Source organism: Protobothrops mucrosquamatus, unplaced genomic scaffold (genome assembly GCF_001527695.2).
Source record: "Protobothrops mucrosquamatus isolate PMUCROS unplaced genomic scaffold, P.Mucros_1.0 scaffold1633, whole genome shotgun sequence".
NCBI classification, from domain to species: domain Eukaryota; kingdom Metazoa; phylum Chordata; class Lepidosauria; order Squamata; family Viperidae; genus Protobothrops; species Protobothrops mucrosquamatus.
The window spans coordinates 1,772-18,313 of NW_015387792.1; the positions used below are offsets into that span (position 1 = coordinate 1,772).

Sequence of the window (16,542 nt, forward strand, 5' to 3'; positions counted from 1 at the left end):
GGATTGCTTATATTCAAAAAAAGCATAGAATGGTGGAATATAATTTAGGTTTTTAGTTAACTTGTTCTTTTTTTATATATATATTTCACCTACTTATGTAGAATGATATTTTGTGGAGTTAGGGATATTAATATTAGTTTACTTTTATTTGAATAGTATCCTGGGATTAGGTTTGGGAAGTCCGGGGTGGGGGGTGGGGGGTGGGGCTTTTTTATAGCATTGTGATATACTTGTGATGTTTTTTTATGATGAAAATAATAAAAAATTTATACTTGGAAAAAGATCTGCTGCAGGTGAAGGGCCCATATTCTACAAAAAAAATTCTTTATTCAGGCAATCCAGAGAAGTGGAACTTTGCAATATGTACTAAGTATGCAACATGAATTTACAGAACAGGAAAGAATAAGATATAAAATATTGCACTGAAGCCTGCCCTCCCTCAAAATAAAGGATCTTGTTCATTAATCCCATGTTTAAAAAGATCAATAGCCACTGCTGCATAAATTTTTAAACATATCCTCAACCATTAGAACTAGAATGTGAAGGTAACAGGGAAGAAGATTTAGAAAGAAAAACTAGACAATACAGTATTTCGGAGTTTTTTCTTTGCAGAGCTTTAAGCTTTTTGGGGAAGGGGGGAAGAGGGGGAAATTAAGATCTGCAGCATGGAGGACTAGGTTAATTCCATCTTTATCACACTTATTTGAGGCACATAGTGTACACATTACTGTTTGCCCTTATTAAAATGTTTAATACAGCAAATCACAGTGTTGCCTCTATTAGAGAAAAGATGGGAAACTGCCTATCTTCTAAGTGGAATTCTAGTCAAATCTCCCTCCCTCACAATTACTTTTCAAAGAAATTAAAAAGAGAAATACAATCTGCTAATAGATCTCCAAGGTTTTATTAATACTCAAAGTACAATTGTGTTTAATAGGCTTCAAAGTGTTCCTCTGAGGCAGGGGTGTCAAATTGCCGGCCCATGAGCCAGATGCATCACATGGAAGCCACGCCCACCCCAGCTCCGGCAAGGGGGAAAAAAAATCGCAACACGTCACAACACGTCACACCCCTGCTCTGAGGTTTCATAGATTTCACCTCTGAAATCTAAACTGGCAAGAGAGAACCGAATCCCAATAAAAATATCTCCAGACCATGACAAAGCACCTTAGAACATTATCATCTCTACTACAAACTAGAAGCTGATGTAGTGAATGATGCAGACAGACAAAGCTGGAAATCTGTTAGAGGAAAGGATGAGAAGTCACTAACCTCCTCAGGCGTTGCCTTCAGTTCATGTAATGTATACTCATAAATCTTGGGATCTGGTTTCTGCAGGCCAATCCGACATGACTCTATCACCTTGTCAAAATATTTCCTCAGCAGACATAAGGCAAACCCTGTGTGATGCCTGCTAGGAGTATCATCAATCCAGTTATTTGTCAGGACAGCAATTCTGAAACCTGAGAAGGGTAAGAAATTGAATAGATGAGGAGGAATGAAAATTGTTGGGGGCAATATGCTGACTCTGTAAATCACTTAGAGAGTGCTTTAAAGCACTGGGCTGGAGACCTGGGAGGAGAGCCTCGCATTTTGTAACAATTGGTGAATGTGATTAATGACAGCACATTGGGGTGGGAAATGCAATTGTAACTTTGTAACCAGGGGGAGGGGATTTTTAGTCTTGGGTTCACCTTTGTATGTGCCGATATCTTGTTTTCTAAATAAAATGTTCTTTAAGGAAGAAATCCTTGCCTTGAAGTTCTTTTAAATGGTTTCATCTATTGGAACCATGACAGTCATATTAAGAAAAGTCTAGAAGTTTAGAGCCCATTCTGAGCTAACCTGCTTATTACTCTTTCTTGCTGAATAAAAAAAAAGGGGAGGAGACAGCTGATATCTGTGAAAATATCACTTTTGGTTCCCATCCCAGAGTCATGAGCCACCCAATCAAGGTCAGGTCTTGCAATTTCATGATCACAGCAGGGCCATGAAATCATGGTGCCAGGTTTTGATAAAGACCATGAGGTTGTTATAGTTTGTTGGAAGCTTCTGCCTAGAACCTAGCATTAGGTATTGGCTGCCCTTGAGGTATCTCTACTGTAGTTATTAAGGCGTTCCTAACACCTTGTAAGAGATTTGGCTATCATCTGGTTTGGTATGTATGCTTTTCATTTTATATTTTTAAATTTGTATGTTTGAGCTAATAATAAAGCTTAAAATTTATTTATTTACTGGTGTGCTTATTATCTCAGGATCCAAAAGAACCAATTGCCTGGGCATTTGATCACTACCCTGACACTTGGCAGAAAAATATCATATATATTTGAGAGCCAATTTGGTGTGATGGTTAAGATGCTGGCCTAGAAAACAGGAGACTGTGAACAACAACAACAACAACAACAACAAATGATAATATTCATATGCATGAATAAGCTAACCTTGAATTTTTAACCAAAATAACCCTCAAAATGTTTGTACATTTTAATTTTCACAATTGGTTTATAGGCAGGTGGCACATTTTTCACAGTATTTTGGCCAAAGGTTTGAAGGTCAGATTATCTCTGAGAATATATGGATATTTTTTAAAAAATTACCATATATACTCTCAAATAAACCCATAGATGGATAAGTGAAAACCAATCTTTGTAGTAGTATTTTACAACCTAAAATTCTTTGGCTTATCCTTGAGTATCTACAGGAATGATTCTTAAAGCTAAAATAACTATAAAAAGCACAGAGGACATGCACCTTCTTGGAAAAGGCAATTTACTCTTTCCCCTTCATTCTCATGCAGAGAATGGAATGTGTCTTCTAAAGGAGTGGTCACCTTCTCAAAAAAATAGAGTATTTTGTTTAAAAAATACTGAATTGATTTGACAATAAATAAAGTGAAATAAATAGAGCAGGCATTATGCCACTGCCCTGCACAACCGAAGTTTTACCATTTTTCTTGAGAAGCATAGCAGCCTTCAGGAAGGGTACACTAAAGCCACTTTTCGCCATCATTTCGACAAAGTTCTCGCCCAATGAGAAGTTTTCAGGGAGGGGGATATTAGAAGTAGAAGAAACTTTCTTGCAATCATCTTCAAAGTCAGCAATAAGCTAAAACAGAGATTAAAATACAACTATTTTTATTTTAACACAAACAGAGTGGGACAGAATAAAGTGATAAGGATATCCATTGTAAGCATATTAAACAAGGAAGATGACTTGGTTAGGAATAGAAGTGGAGATACTTCATAAGCTATAAAGGAGTCTCTGGTTTGGGCTTCCTGAAAAATCCCCATATGATGGTTCCTAAATATTATATTTCTAAGAAGTGAAACTGATGAGAGAAAAAGTAACTGTTCTCACAATAGAGAGAACACTGTGCCAGCATAGATCAGATGCCTCCCAAGGCCATCAAGAGAATGGTCAATAATCCACTTGAAACATGGGGAAAGGGGGAAAAGTCTATAATTTAAATCCCGTATCATCAACCATGTAAGAGATTTGGTTTACATGTGCTTCAGTGGTTAGAATTTCTATGTGTGCATTTTTGCCTACAATGAAGACATAATTTTACTGGGTAATATTTTTGTGAGCTTTTTGCCAAGACAATGTCTGAATATTTTGTTTTATTTTATTTATTTTTCAATTTAAACACTGTCTCATTCCACACTGACTGCAGAGAACAAAATAAAGCATGCAAGATGGGAATCTGCCCAAACAACAGAGAAAAATATATACAAAACATAACTATCAAGAGCCGCCATGCACGCTAGCCCAAGACTTGGGAGGTCAGATATTTAAAGGCTTCTGGAATGACACAAAGGTGAGAACTACATGGATCTCAGAGGGAACCTCATTTCAGAGGGCAGGCACTGCAAAAGAGAAGGCATACTTCCTGGGTCCAGATAGATTGTGTTGTTCAAAGAGACCAGGAACATGGTAACCCTGTAGGTTTCTACTGACTGGGCAAAATTACAGGAGATAAGTGGTCCCTCAGATAACCAAGCCTCATGCCACATAGGGCTATGTAGGTGATAAGTAGCATCTTGAATCACACCTGGAGGCACAGTGGCAGTTAGTACAGCTCATGAAACAGAGGCATCCCACAGACAAACCCTTAAGTGTTTGGAGACCTGACATTTATAGATATGTCTCCATGAAGCATGACACCATGGATGTTAGCATTGCATTGATGTGGTACTGTCTATTCTGAAAGATCTCATTCTCCCACCCCACTTTAAGTCCAGTCTCAGCAAAAGATCATTCATCCAGAGTTCATTTTATCTGGCTGTACTAGGAACTGAACCTGGAATGTCCTGTGTGGCCAGGAGATCCCAAGTTAAAACATATCCTAATTTCTTCCTACTCCCATCCTTTTTATTTTTTATCATTTTTAATAAGATTTCTAGTGATTAATTTGTTGCTCCAGGAGCCTTTTTAGCTGAAAAGTGTGATATAAATACACATTAATTAAAGCAGTCTCAGACTATAGTGAAAAGTGGCTCCATAGTGCTTTAAAGCACTCTCAAAGCGGTTTACAAATGTCAACATATTGTCCCCAACAATCTGGATTCTCATTTTATCAACCTCAAAAGGATGGAAGGCTGAGTCAACCCTGAATCAGTCAGGATGAACTCCTGGCTGTGGGCAGAGGTTACCTGCAATATTGCATTCTAACCACTGCGCTACCACGGCTTCATTACTTGACTAGGTAGCAGCATCAGTGCTACATCTGCTAGAAAAACAACCAAACTCAGAGAGCACTAAGGACGTCACAGTTCAACCCTGAGCTACAAATATTTTCTTCTATTGGTAAAACACACATTGGAAGTAAATGGTAAAATATTTATATTCAGTAAGGGTTTCTGATGTCTTGAGTATTTTTCAACAGCAAACTTGGATTGTTAATCTATTTCAGTGTTCCTCACTTATAAGTATAAATTCTAATTGATGGCTTATGATCAATTCTATAGATAATGAGTTTTTAAACTGTGTATTAATGTCTGATCTATAGAAACTCACAAACCTTTTCTGATCCATAAGGCTATCTAGAATGCTCAGGTTCAGGCATTCACACAAAACAGCCATCTTGGAGGGATTATCTGGTAAATAGGGACCATCCTAGCCATTGGCCTCATAGGAGAACCAAGGAAAGACTGACTAGTGGATGCCAAGAAAGGCTTTGCTAAGCTCAGTGATATTTATACGCATCATCTTCATGACTCACACAATGTTGATGACAATTGCTTCACTCCTACACTGTACTTTTGCCCTGCTCTAGGGAAATCTCAGAATTCAGCCTGAAAAAGGGTTCCTCCAATAAACCTGGTAATTGAGCATCTCTGATCAAAAGCAAGTGTACCACCCAAGATCATCTGAAGAGTGAAAGGCAAGGATGTAGCTGAAACATCTTGTAATGTATTAAATACAACAAGGAACTGTCATGATATGTGGTGGCACTGTGGTTAGAATGCAGTATTGCAGGCTGACTCTGCCCACTGCCAGGAATTTGATTCTGACCAGCTCAAGGTTGACTCAGCATTCCATCTTTCCAAGGTCGGTAATATGAGGATCCAGATTGTTGGGGGCAATATGCTGACTCTGTAAATCTCTTAGAGTGCTGTAAAGCATTGTGAAGCAGTATATAAATCTAAGTGGTATTGCTATTGCTGTTAAATAGTTTCTGTGGTATCCTGAATAATGTGAACCAGACTCATCTCACCCATCCCTTTTCTGCTCTATGGAATTCCCTAGCCCTGATGCACAGAAACCCTTTGTGTAAAGGGAGATAGCCAGAAATGGAGCATTGGTATTTATGTCTTCAGACAACTTGTTCTTCCTTGAACTATGTTCTCTTCCAATAGCAGCTAACTCTTACCTGAGTTAATCCAATCTGTCCAGTCATCCCTTTTGAGAAAGGTCCATCAGAGCCACCATGCCGAATGACTTTTTGAAAGAAATCTCTGGAAGTTGAAAAACACATTCACATAAATTAGGGGAATAATGGTTCTTTTCAAGGCAGACAGCAGTTGGGCTTCAGTCATCACACCAATGGTCTGGATGGGGAGGAACAGACTCAGGCTCAACCCTTCCAAGACCGAGTGGCTGTGGTTGCCGGCGCCTCGGCATAGCCAGCTGACACCATCGCTGACTATAGGGGGCGAAATCTTGGCCCCCTCAGAGAGGGCACGCAACTTGGGAGTCCTCCTGGATTCGCGGCTGACATTGGATGACCATTTGTCGGCCGTGACCNGACCGGTACGCTCCCACAGAGTGGGTCTCCTCAGGGTGCCGTCGGCCAAGCAATGTCGGCTGGCGACCCCCAGGGGGAGGGCCTTCTCTGTGGGTGCCCCTGCCCTCTGGAACGAACTACCCCCCGAGATCCGGACGATTCCGGATCTCCTTACTTTCCGCCGCGCCCTCAAGACATGGCTTTTCCAACAAGCGGGCCTAGCCTAGGGAGGATTTTAAATTGGGTTTTTTAGAAAATTTTAACATCACAACTCTAAAATATTTGGTTTTAATTTGGTTTTATTTGGTGGGGATTGTGGGTATGTTTTTGTTTTAATTATGTTGTGAGCCGCCCTGAGTCCCGTCGGGAGAAGGGCGGGATATAAATCAAATAAAATAAATAAAAATAAATAAATAAATAAATAAACACTGTGCATCTAAATACCAAACTATAATTAATCAGACCTTGCTACAGCAATATCAGTAAAATGCAATGCAAGTCTTAGAAAAATATGAATGTGTTAAATTCCCATATGCATGTCCCAAGATAACATACATTTAGAAATGGACTGACCTATTCAGTCCAATAAGAAAAGAAATAATAGATTTATTCATATTTTCTGGTTCCTATTCAGAAACTGACATTATGAAAAAAAATGTAAGAGTCACTGTTTTGAGTTAGTCCTTGGTCTCTTGCCTTATACAGCAAAATCAATCTGAGGACATTTGTGGAGGACTTCTTATAGCTACATACTAGGCTTAAATGAGTATTATTGGAATATGGGTCAAATAAAATCTCTTTCAAATCTAGTAATATTTCCGAGAGCTACTAATGAATTTGCACAGACATCCAAAGAACCTTTATAAAGCAGGAAGATGTTTAAAGAACACACATTATCCCATTTTATACTGGAAATCATATACTGTTTTGATAGCTCTTTATAATGGACTACTATGAATGACTAGCACATAGTTGTGTGTTGCTCAACCATGATCTATCTTACTTGAATCTGGATCTTACACAACCATAACCCTATGCAACATTAGCTCTCAAATATGATTTAAGCGAGAGCATCCTAATCCTTTCAGAAAGATTGCAACAGCGCTTATACAATGAAATATTCTGCATTATGTTGAAAGGAGAAAAAGATATAGTATGGTGTAACCATGGAAAATATCAGCAAGCCTAAAGTATAACTAGGTATAATCTTGCTAGAACTATAATTTCACCTATTTGGAATCTCAATACAGAGCACAATTATTCATATAACTAACAGTCATTTAGATTGGGGTGGAAATCTAAATGTTGTAAGCCAGAGGTTCCCAATCCCCAGGCTGTAGCCTGTTTGGAACTAGGTTGCAACACATACACCCACGCAGCTCCATTTGCACGACCGGCAGACACGTGTGCCTGCTGCTTGTGCAACTGGAGCAATGTGTGCACACTTGCCCACCACTTACATGGAAACATCCCCTCTTCCCCCACACCAGTCCGCAAAGCTGTGTAAAACTCCACTTGCACGAGCGATAGGCGAGCACACATACGTGCAGCTCCATTTGTATGAGCGGCAGGTGTGCATGCCCAGCGCTTGCGCAAATGGAGCAGTGTGCGCGCTTGCCCAGAACAATCCCCCCCCCCACTGGTCCACAAAGCTGGAAAGGTTGGGAACGCTGTTGTAAGAAATCCAGAATCCCTTGATAGTGAGATGGGCAACATATGAATTTAATAAAGGTAGCCCTAAAAATTCAATTTATTTGTATGCCACCTAATTCACCATTTTTTGTTCCTATAATCTGAAAGTGACTTTGTGTAAGTACTGTCACACCAGTTTGGAGGAAACCTTTTCTTGCAAATCCTCCAGATAAGAAAAAAGGTACTTAGAACTCATTACTGCACTGTTCGGTAGCTACAACTTTTTTCTGCCTGGCTGTTTCTCTAGTTCCAAATTTTTAAATGTGTCTAGAATCCATCTTAAATTGTTTAAATCCATATTCTTTATTTTCAAAGACTTTTTAGCTTTGGATTTAAACGCACCTCTGTACTTACTATATATACCTCAAAGCATCTTTGTTATCTCCATTCCCTACAGCAGTGGTTCTCAACTTGTGGTCTGCAGACCCCTGTGGGGCTGCGATATCATCACAGGGGGCCCATGAAGGCTTGTGGTCTGTGGCCACAAAAGGTATTTAAAGGGGGACCGTGGTGAAGAAAAGGTTGAGAACCACTGCCTTACAATACAGTACTTCTAGCAACCTCAAACGATCATCTATTTAAGCCTTACTTTTTGTCCTATGAATTTGCATTTGCCCCTCCAAGTTTCTTTCTTCTAATCAGGCATCCAGATACAATACATTCTATATGCTGGTTTTCAAGCTCAGAACCTCAGAGTAATCATTGAGTAGGATAAGCTATGCCTAAAACCTATAATGTAAGGAGTGGCAGATTCTCTATAATTTCTGAAAACTGCTCCATGTCTTCAGAAAGTACAAGGTCTAATCTAATCTAGCCTAACTTAGTTTAACTATCTTTCTGACATGCTATTTTTCTGAGACAAAAGTTAATACAGGCAGTCTTTGACTTACAGCCACAATTGTGTCCAAAAATTATGTTGTTACGTGAGACATTTGTTAAATTAGTTTTGCTCCATTTTACAATCTTTTACAATCTTTATGGTTTTTAAGTGAATCTGACTTCTCCATTGACTTTGCTTGTCCAATGGTTGCAAAAGGGGATCACATGACCCTGGGACACTGCAACCGTCATAAATATGAGTCAAATAAACTAAAAAATAAATTATCTCTGCGGGAGATGGGGGTTTAAGAAATATGAAATATAAATAAATATATAAATAAATAAAATAAAGTACTGCTTCACACTTTTTGTGATATTTTTGGTTGGTCCCAAGAAAACTACTTCTCAACACCTTCAACTGGATCTTGCTAATTTGCATTAAAGAGGATCCTTAATGTATAACTCCCTTCAACTCTTGTTATGGGAAATTTGAATGCCCATTATAACAATAAATTGTGGGTTAACAAAAATTGCCTAGGTCTTCATGTGATATATGAATATTTTTATGTTCTTTTGGATAACTTTTTAATAATTTATTTGGTTGACTTAATTTACTGTGAGGATCCTACTCTCAACGTGGAACAAGCTCATATAATTCTTTAATATGCTTGTGATCACATGCTTTATGTTAAGCTAGAAAAATATATCTTTGATTTGTCTCTATTGCATTATTAAGACTATCATATTTCTTTGGAAGGAATTTAGATGAACCAATTAAAGTAAATCTGTTCTGAATGGGAAATCCTCCCTCCCCCTGTACTATGAATGGACTTTTTTTTAAAAAAAGCAATTATCTAATTTCAATTTGCCACAAAGAAGAGGAAGTCAAGCTATTCTCCAAAGCACCTGAAGGCAAGACAAGAAGCAATGGATGGAAACTAACGAAAGAGAGAAGCAACCTAGAACTAAGGAGAAACTTCCTAACAGTGAGGACAATTAATCAGTGGAACAACCTGCCTCCAGAAGCTGTGAATGCTCCAACACTGGAAGTTTTTAAGAAGAGACTGGACAGCCATTTGTCTGAAATGGCAGTGCTTTTTTTCTAAAAAAAAAAAAAAAAAAAAAAAAGGTGCCGGAACTCACACACATCATACAACCCGCCTTGCCTACCCTACAAGATTCCATCCAAAAAAGGTGCCAGAACTCCATTCTGGGCGTTCTATGAGAAAAAAAAGCCTTGTGAAATGGTATAGGGTAGTCTGCCTGAGCAGGGGATTGGACTAGATGACCTCCAAGGTCCCTTCCAACTTTTTTTATTATTATTATTGTTATTATACTTTATTCTTACTTTTTCAGAAGGATAGGAAAGCTGTTCATAGGCCCTCTTGGTAAAAAAGAGTCTTTTATGTATACAAACCCTACAATAAGCTCTGATAGAGCATATTGCTTAGGAGACCAATGGTCATCCCGATTTTCAATGTCATTTCCTCTTAGGCAGATCTCAGATTCCTATGCATTATTATAAGGATAATAATGTTCTACCAAACTGAGCTGTTATACATAATATCCATGGGAAAAGCAACAACTAGTGCATTATGTCTCAAGGAAGTAATTAAACAAATACCTTAAGAAACCTGTGATGATTTTGCAATACTATAAAACCTGCCTTGGTTACCCACAAAGCTAACAAAATAAGCTGTGTGAATCAATATACAGAAGAAAATATTATTAACTAGCTTAGAAAGTTCCAAAATTGGCACCAGGTATCCTCTATACCCATGTTTTGTAAAGCACGGTCCAAGGAACTCTGAAGGTCCCCCTCCCCAAAGAGCCTCCCAGGGTTTCACAAAATCAAAATTATTTGCCAGATAGTGAAGATACTAGCAAACATTTAAAACAATGTCATTTTCTGTTATTATTTGTTAAAAATATAGGTATTTTCATGATTTTTTTAATTTTTGTTAATATTGAATGGTTTAATATTGTTATTTTTACATGATTCTATAAACAAATGCATCTATTTTAATTTTCAATGATAAATATTGATAAATATAACTCACAGAAGCAGAAGACAATTTGGGGTCATCCCTAATTTTTAAAAATGGGAAGGATCCTGGGGCCATCAAGTTTAAGAAACACCGATTTATACTATCATCATCCCAGACATCTAGAATCTTTGGAAAGACTCTTGGGCTTGACAATTACAGTGGCCCCTGCCCAATGGGATACAGCCCCCTTCTATGTCCCAAAGGTCTTTTTTCCCTCTCTCTCTCTCAAAAGGCAGCTGACCTTTGTTTTTCCTTGACAAAGTTTTGCTTCTCATCCAAGAAGCTTCAAGGAAAAAAAGTCCAGTTGCCTTTTGAAAGAGAAAAAAGCACATTTGGAACAACCGTGACCTGGATGACTGAGAATCTCCATAGACAACCCCTTTTAAGGTATTGCAGAATCTCAACATTGCCATCCTTTAAGCTAAATTAAATCTTCTTATACTGGCCTTACCAAAGCAGTAACTTCCAATATATAAACTGCCTTTTCAATGGACTGCTTTTATAATGGTTGTAAACTACTTTGAGATGTTTACAATAAAAAGCAGCATATACATCTTAAATCAATTAGGGAACAGTCTGCCATGACAAATCTTAAGTACAATTATTGTGCATTATTTCCTGATTTACTTTTCCTTCCGTTTTGTCCTCATTTTCCACACATAATTTGTAGACTAAGTTCTCTGGCACATGGATTTGCTTCCCCATTCTGGATAAAGTATCACACACATCAGTGACACTATGAAAATAACAATTACTACAACACCTTTGCTTACATTTAACATAATAATGCTAACTGCAGGACAGCATCGGAATTTCTCTCTATTTTAAAATTCTTCAAAATCCCGAAGAACTGAGCACATTGGTTCTCTAAGTGCCGCAGATCAGTGGATAAAATGCCGGCTATATTTCCGTATTCCTGCATTCAAAATAGCCATTCACCCAGAGACTTTCGTGAAGTTCACACTGAATTGTCAACGTCTAATACTTGGAGCTTTTGAATAAATACGTGCGAAAACGTATTGCGTATACGCAGTGAAAGTCGATCGACACCGATCAACTGCAAAGCTTTTCCTCCATGCCTTGAAGTACATGGCGAAAGCGCCACAGGCGTTTATGTTTATTAAGCCAACCGCACTTGCAGAAATTAAGTTTTGGATCATAACTGCGGGTGGGCGCAGCACACGCATTGCTAAAGTCGACGTATGTAAAGACACAGAGAAACAGAATCAGGCAGACCCCCATCACCATTTCTACTCCCTGCGATTACCCACCCAGGTAGGCCCAAAGTCTTCTCCAGATTTCGGAAAAGTATCTGACTGCTACCCAAAAGGACGCCGCCCAGGTCGAACAAGACTACTAGCGGCCGCTTCCCCGCCATAGCTCTCCGAGGCGGCCGACCAGACGCTCTGAAGCAGGTTACAGTACAGCACAGTACAATACTCTCACTTAAGAGAAATCATAACACAAACCACGCCCTCCTGCAAGCCACACCTCCCCGCTGTGTAGGAACTCATTGGGCCACGCCCTCGGCGACTCACAGCGACCTCCTTGAAACCAGAGACGATAGGTCTGATGTTTCTCGAAAGTATTCTGGGTCCTAGCGCTATAGGGCTACAGGGGGGGGGGAAAGGCACAGCAAAGGTCCTCCCAGCTACTTCCTATACTGGATGAATTGGATGCCTATAAGCAACGCATGAAACAAAAGTTGGTGCTTATCTGGGCAGCTATCAATCAGATGCTTTTTCTCTGAAATGGAGATTCCATAAGTATCACTGATTGATTCATGGAGTTGGGCATGAATCTTCTGCTCAGAGGCAAATGTCCATATTACTGTAGAGTCTCAACAGATGGCTATCTAACTTTTTTCCTTAGACAGTAGTATGGCAAAGGTTAATTCTCCAACATATCCTTTGTTCTTCTGTTCTGCAAGTTAGTTTCTTTTACAATTCCTGCTGCACTTCTCCGTCTCTCTTCCCCCCCCCCCCCGCTACACTTGTCTAGGACGGTCGCGTACCACCTGCCACCGATGGTATACCACAGGTTGAAAAGTCCTGTTCTAGGGAATAGAGCAGGTCTTAATCTTCTCTGTGATAGCCTTTTGAAGAATGATGTATCCCTGAACCCAGTCTATTCCTAGTTTCTACAGACTCCATGAAACCTGATTATTCTTCTCCCTCTTTTCTGTTCAACCTGTTCAGAAAAGTCTGAATTTTACTTATTGTCTAGTACTGAACACAATGCTCATTGAGATCTGAGTACTGCATTGTAAATTGAAGCTAATCCCCCCCCCTGTGATTTTACATGTACATTCCTGTTGACCTAGGAATAAAGTGCATTTGCTAATTTTGCAGCCACACTATACTGCTCACTCACATTCATTTTGCTGTCAAGTACTCATCCAAGATCTGTTTCACAAGGATTATTACCAAGCTAGGTAACCACGATCTTATATTTGTGGACCTGACTTCTGTTTCTTAAGTAAAGAACTTTGCATTTGTCTTAGTAAAGTTTGATTCTGTAACTTTCAGTCCATTTTTCTAGATTATCAACAAAGTTTTTAGTTTTAGTTTTATTAGTAGTATTTAGCATTAGCTGTCCAACCTTTTTTGTCATTTGCAAATTTTATAAAGATTCCCTTCACTTTCTCATCCAGGCACTAATAAAATTTTTAAAGATTCCTGGAAACAGGAATGGCAGCCCATTCAGTACCTCTTGTGTTTGTTGAGGAAACATTGATGAATATCCACTTAACTGATATGTCATTCCATTCATACCAAGCTAGATACAATATCATGGATTACTGTGACAATTTTTTTTACCAGAAACATACAGTGTAAATTATGTCTATGCCATCCCCACCATCTACTAAAGTAGTTGACTCAATTTTAAAAAATATGCTAAGCTTAGTATGGCAATATTTTTTATCTCTCGTAATTACCTAATTATTTTCAATGGCTCAAATTGTGATATACTCTAGAATATTCTCAGTTACAAATTTCAGGTTTACTGGCATTTAATTCCATCAGTAATCACTTTATTCATTTACTTGGATTTCTGAATAGATTTAACATATATCTCACATATTCCTTTATTTCTATTATAACTTTTCCCTTTGAACAAATTATGTCCTTCAATGGTTATATTCCAGTCATCAGAATTGTCCTATCAAGTTTCCATTCTATTTACTGAATCATATTTTCCTTCCTGTATAAAGAGTTCAGGCTCATTAGCTTTCCATATTGTTACCATTAGTGTTTAGACATAAAGGTCTTGAAGCCAATGTTATTTCTGAATTTTCATTAAATGGTCTAGTAGGTTCCATTGAAGCAACTCTTTCTATAATGTAAGTCTTTTTCTGGAATGCTGCTCTCAAGATTTTTTCTCCATCCTTCATAGAATTCAGATCAACCTTCTCATGCTTTGGCCGAATACATGTTCACTGGAACTTCTGAAGTGAAACCCATCTTGTGCTTACAGTCGATCTTTTTTTTAATAATATTTTTTATTAATTTTCTAATTTTACATTTAGGTATTTAAAAAGCAATGTGGTGGCTGGGTTAATCAATAGTTCAGTAACATACAAAAATCTTTAGTACAAATCTCAAACTACAACCTCAAATATTTCCTCTTTTTCCCTTAATATCTACTATTTCATATTTAAGCTAACACAGTTCTTATTATATCAACTAAATAGAAACATCATTATTACGTTTATCAATAATTTTTTAGCTTATACATATCTTAATTACTTTTACATTCAATCTTTACAGTCAATCAATGTCCTGTTATTGGGGGTTTTCCCCAATTTTTAGTTTCCCATCAATATTCAAATTTAATATTTGATATTTATAATTTCCAGGTTTTAGGTAACCAAAGTTTCCTTTATCTCAATTCATAACAGAATCTAATATTCAAAATATACATCTTACCTATTTGGGTATAATCTTGTTCTATTTCTTAAAAGTTATCCATTTCCCATCAATAAATCAAACATATTCATAATTTTTTTTCTTTTGGGTATAATTTTTCAGTATTAAACAAATAGCATCCTTATTTTCAACTGATTTCCAAATGCTTTAAATTTAATGACCAAAATTTCCCTTATCTTAACTTCTCCCTTTGACCCTCTAATTTGTAATATAAAATCCTCTCTGATAAATCAAAACCCTAATTTTCTTCAGCCTTATTCTTGCTTTCTTTCTTTGCCAGCTAGCCTTCCATGTCAACGCTTTTAAATCATCAAATAGATCTCCCTCTATTATTATATATATATTGTTTGGAATAAGAGAGACCATTTAGTTGTCATTTTTTGGGAAGGGCTAGCCCATTTGTATTCCTTAAATCATCTCCCTATTATTCCAAATCCCCATAATTGTCCTGGTATGTTTATCTTCCATTCAGTCTATTATTCTTCTTGCTCCTCAAATTTCTTCTGATTTATATAGAAAGTCTTTTCCATTTTCAGTGTTGTCAGTCCCTTTTTTGGATATTCCATTGACTGTATTTGTTGGTCAATTGAGTCCTCTGTCTTAGTATTTGATTGTTCCAGTTCTTCTGTTACCTTCTGCATTGTTAGTTTTTTAGTTGTAGTCAGAATTTGGGTTTGTATATCTAAACTGACATCTTGTTCTTTTCTGTAACATCTTATTTCGTCACAAGCTGAAAGGATGGTTTCATGTATTGCTTTTAACATGGAAAAAATCTTTTTCTGGTCTTCATCTGTCTTCTTTTAATGGTGCGTTAAGTTGAAGACTTTGAAATCAGACAATGAAAATAATTTTATAGCTGGGTATGGGACCTCTATTTCACATGTTTGTAGGTAGTCTTTATAGTAAAAGTCGTTTGTCAAGTAAGATTTTATAATCCAAGGTATTTCATCATCTCCAGTAATGACCAATATTCCTCAGATAAAAAAGTAGGAAGGCAATTCCCCATATACAGCTCTAAAAATCAATAAAGGTTTACATGCATAGTTCAAGGAGGCCAGCCATGCCACCCAGAAGTTCTCTTTACAGCTGAACTTCTCACAGGTGGTGTTTATCAAAGTTAAAAGAGTCTTATCTGTAGTCTGGGCTTCAAGCCAAGTCTTCTTTAGGCAATAACAAGTTGTAATACCAAGCTTCACCACAAGATGTCACCAATGCCGCTTAAGGTTTTTTAAGTCCAAATTTTTTCCAATTTTATTTTTATTTTATAGATAAAAACAAAAGTCTACAGTGAAAATAAGAAAACTTTTGGGCCCCAAGTTTCAGAAACATATAAATCCAATTAGATTAAAGTTATTCTTTTAGTTCTTTAACTCCCCTGGGTAGTCAGTCGCTGCTATTCTTAGAGGGTGGGATAGAAATTCCCTTCCCTCTCTCCTCACAGGGGGAAAGATACTTTTGGCAGCTTTTATAGGAAGAAAAATACTTAGGAACTTACAGAGGAGATCGGATCTCACCCAGTTTCATCCGCGTTGCTTTAGAAGTGCCTGGTGGTAAGTTTGACTTCGGCTGTCTGCAGCCTAGTGACGAGCCATATCGCTATGGCTGGTCTTTCCTCCGCCGGTTTGGAGGGCTGTCCCAGATCAAGCGGAACGGCTGCCGCCCTCCCACGATCAAGTGGGGGTCCCCTCCTTACTCGTTGCCCCTACAGGGCAACTTTTGACCCTTTCCAGGGTCCCCCAGTGGAACAAAACCGAACACAGAAGACGGAGCTGCCCCAGCGTCTGTGGCAGCTGCGATGGCAAACCACACAGTCCATCTTTTAGATGAC

General features: G+C 38.0%; 1 protein-coding gene across 1 annotated transcript in view; it reads right to left on the minus strand.

The window, feature by feature from the left end:
* LOC107293492 (bifunctional epoxide hydrolase 2) overlaps positions 1–12,214 on the minus strand; it is a gene marked incomplete at its 3' end in the record, with an annotated part of 13,127 nt that extends 913 nt beyond the window's left edge. Inside the window, exons 1-4 of the mRNA XM_015822645.1 lie at positions 12,057–12,214; positions 5,873–5,957; positions 2,946–3,105; positions 1,273–1,463 (exon numbers count right to left, since the gene is read on the minus strand). Of these exons, the coding sequence (XP_015678131.1) occupies positions 1,273–1,463; positions 2,946–3,105; positions 5,873–5,957; positions 12,057–12,163 (543 nt within the window). The remainder of the gene's footprint in view (positions 1–1,272; positions 1,464–2,945; positions 3,106–5,872; positions 5,958–12,056) is intronic.
* Between the last annotated feature and the right edge of the window lie 4,328 nt (positions 12,215–16,542).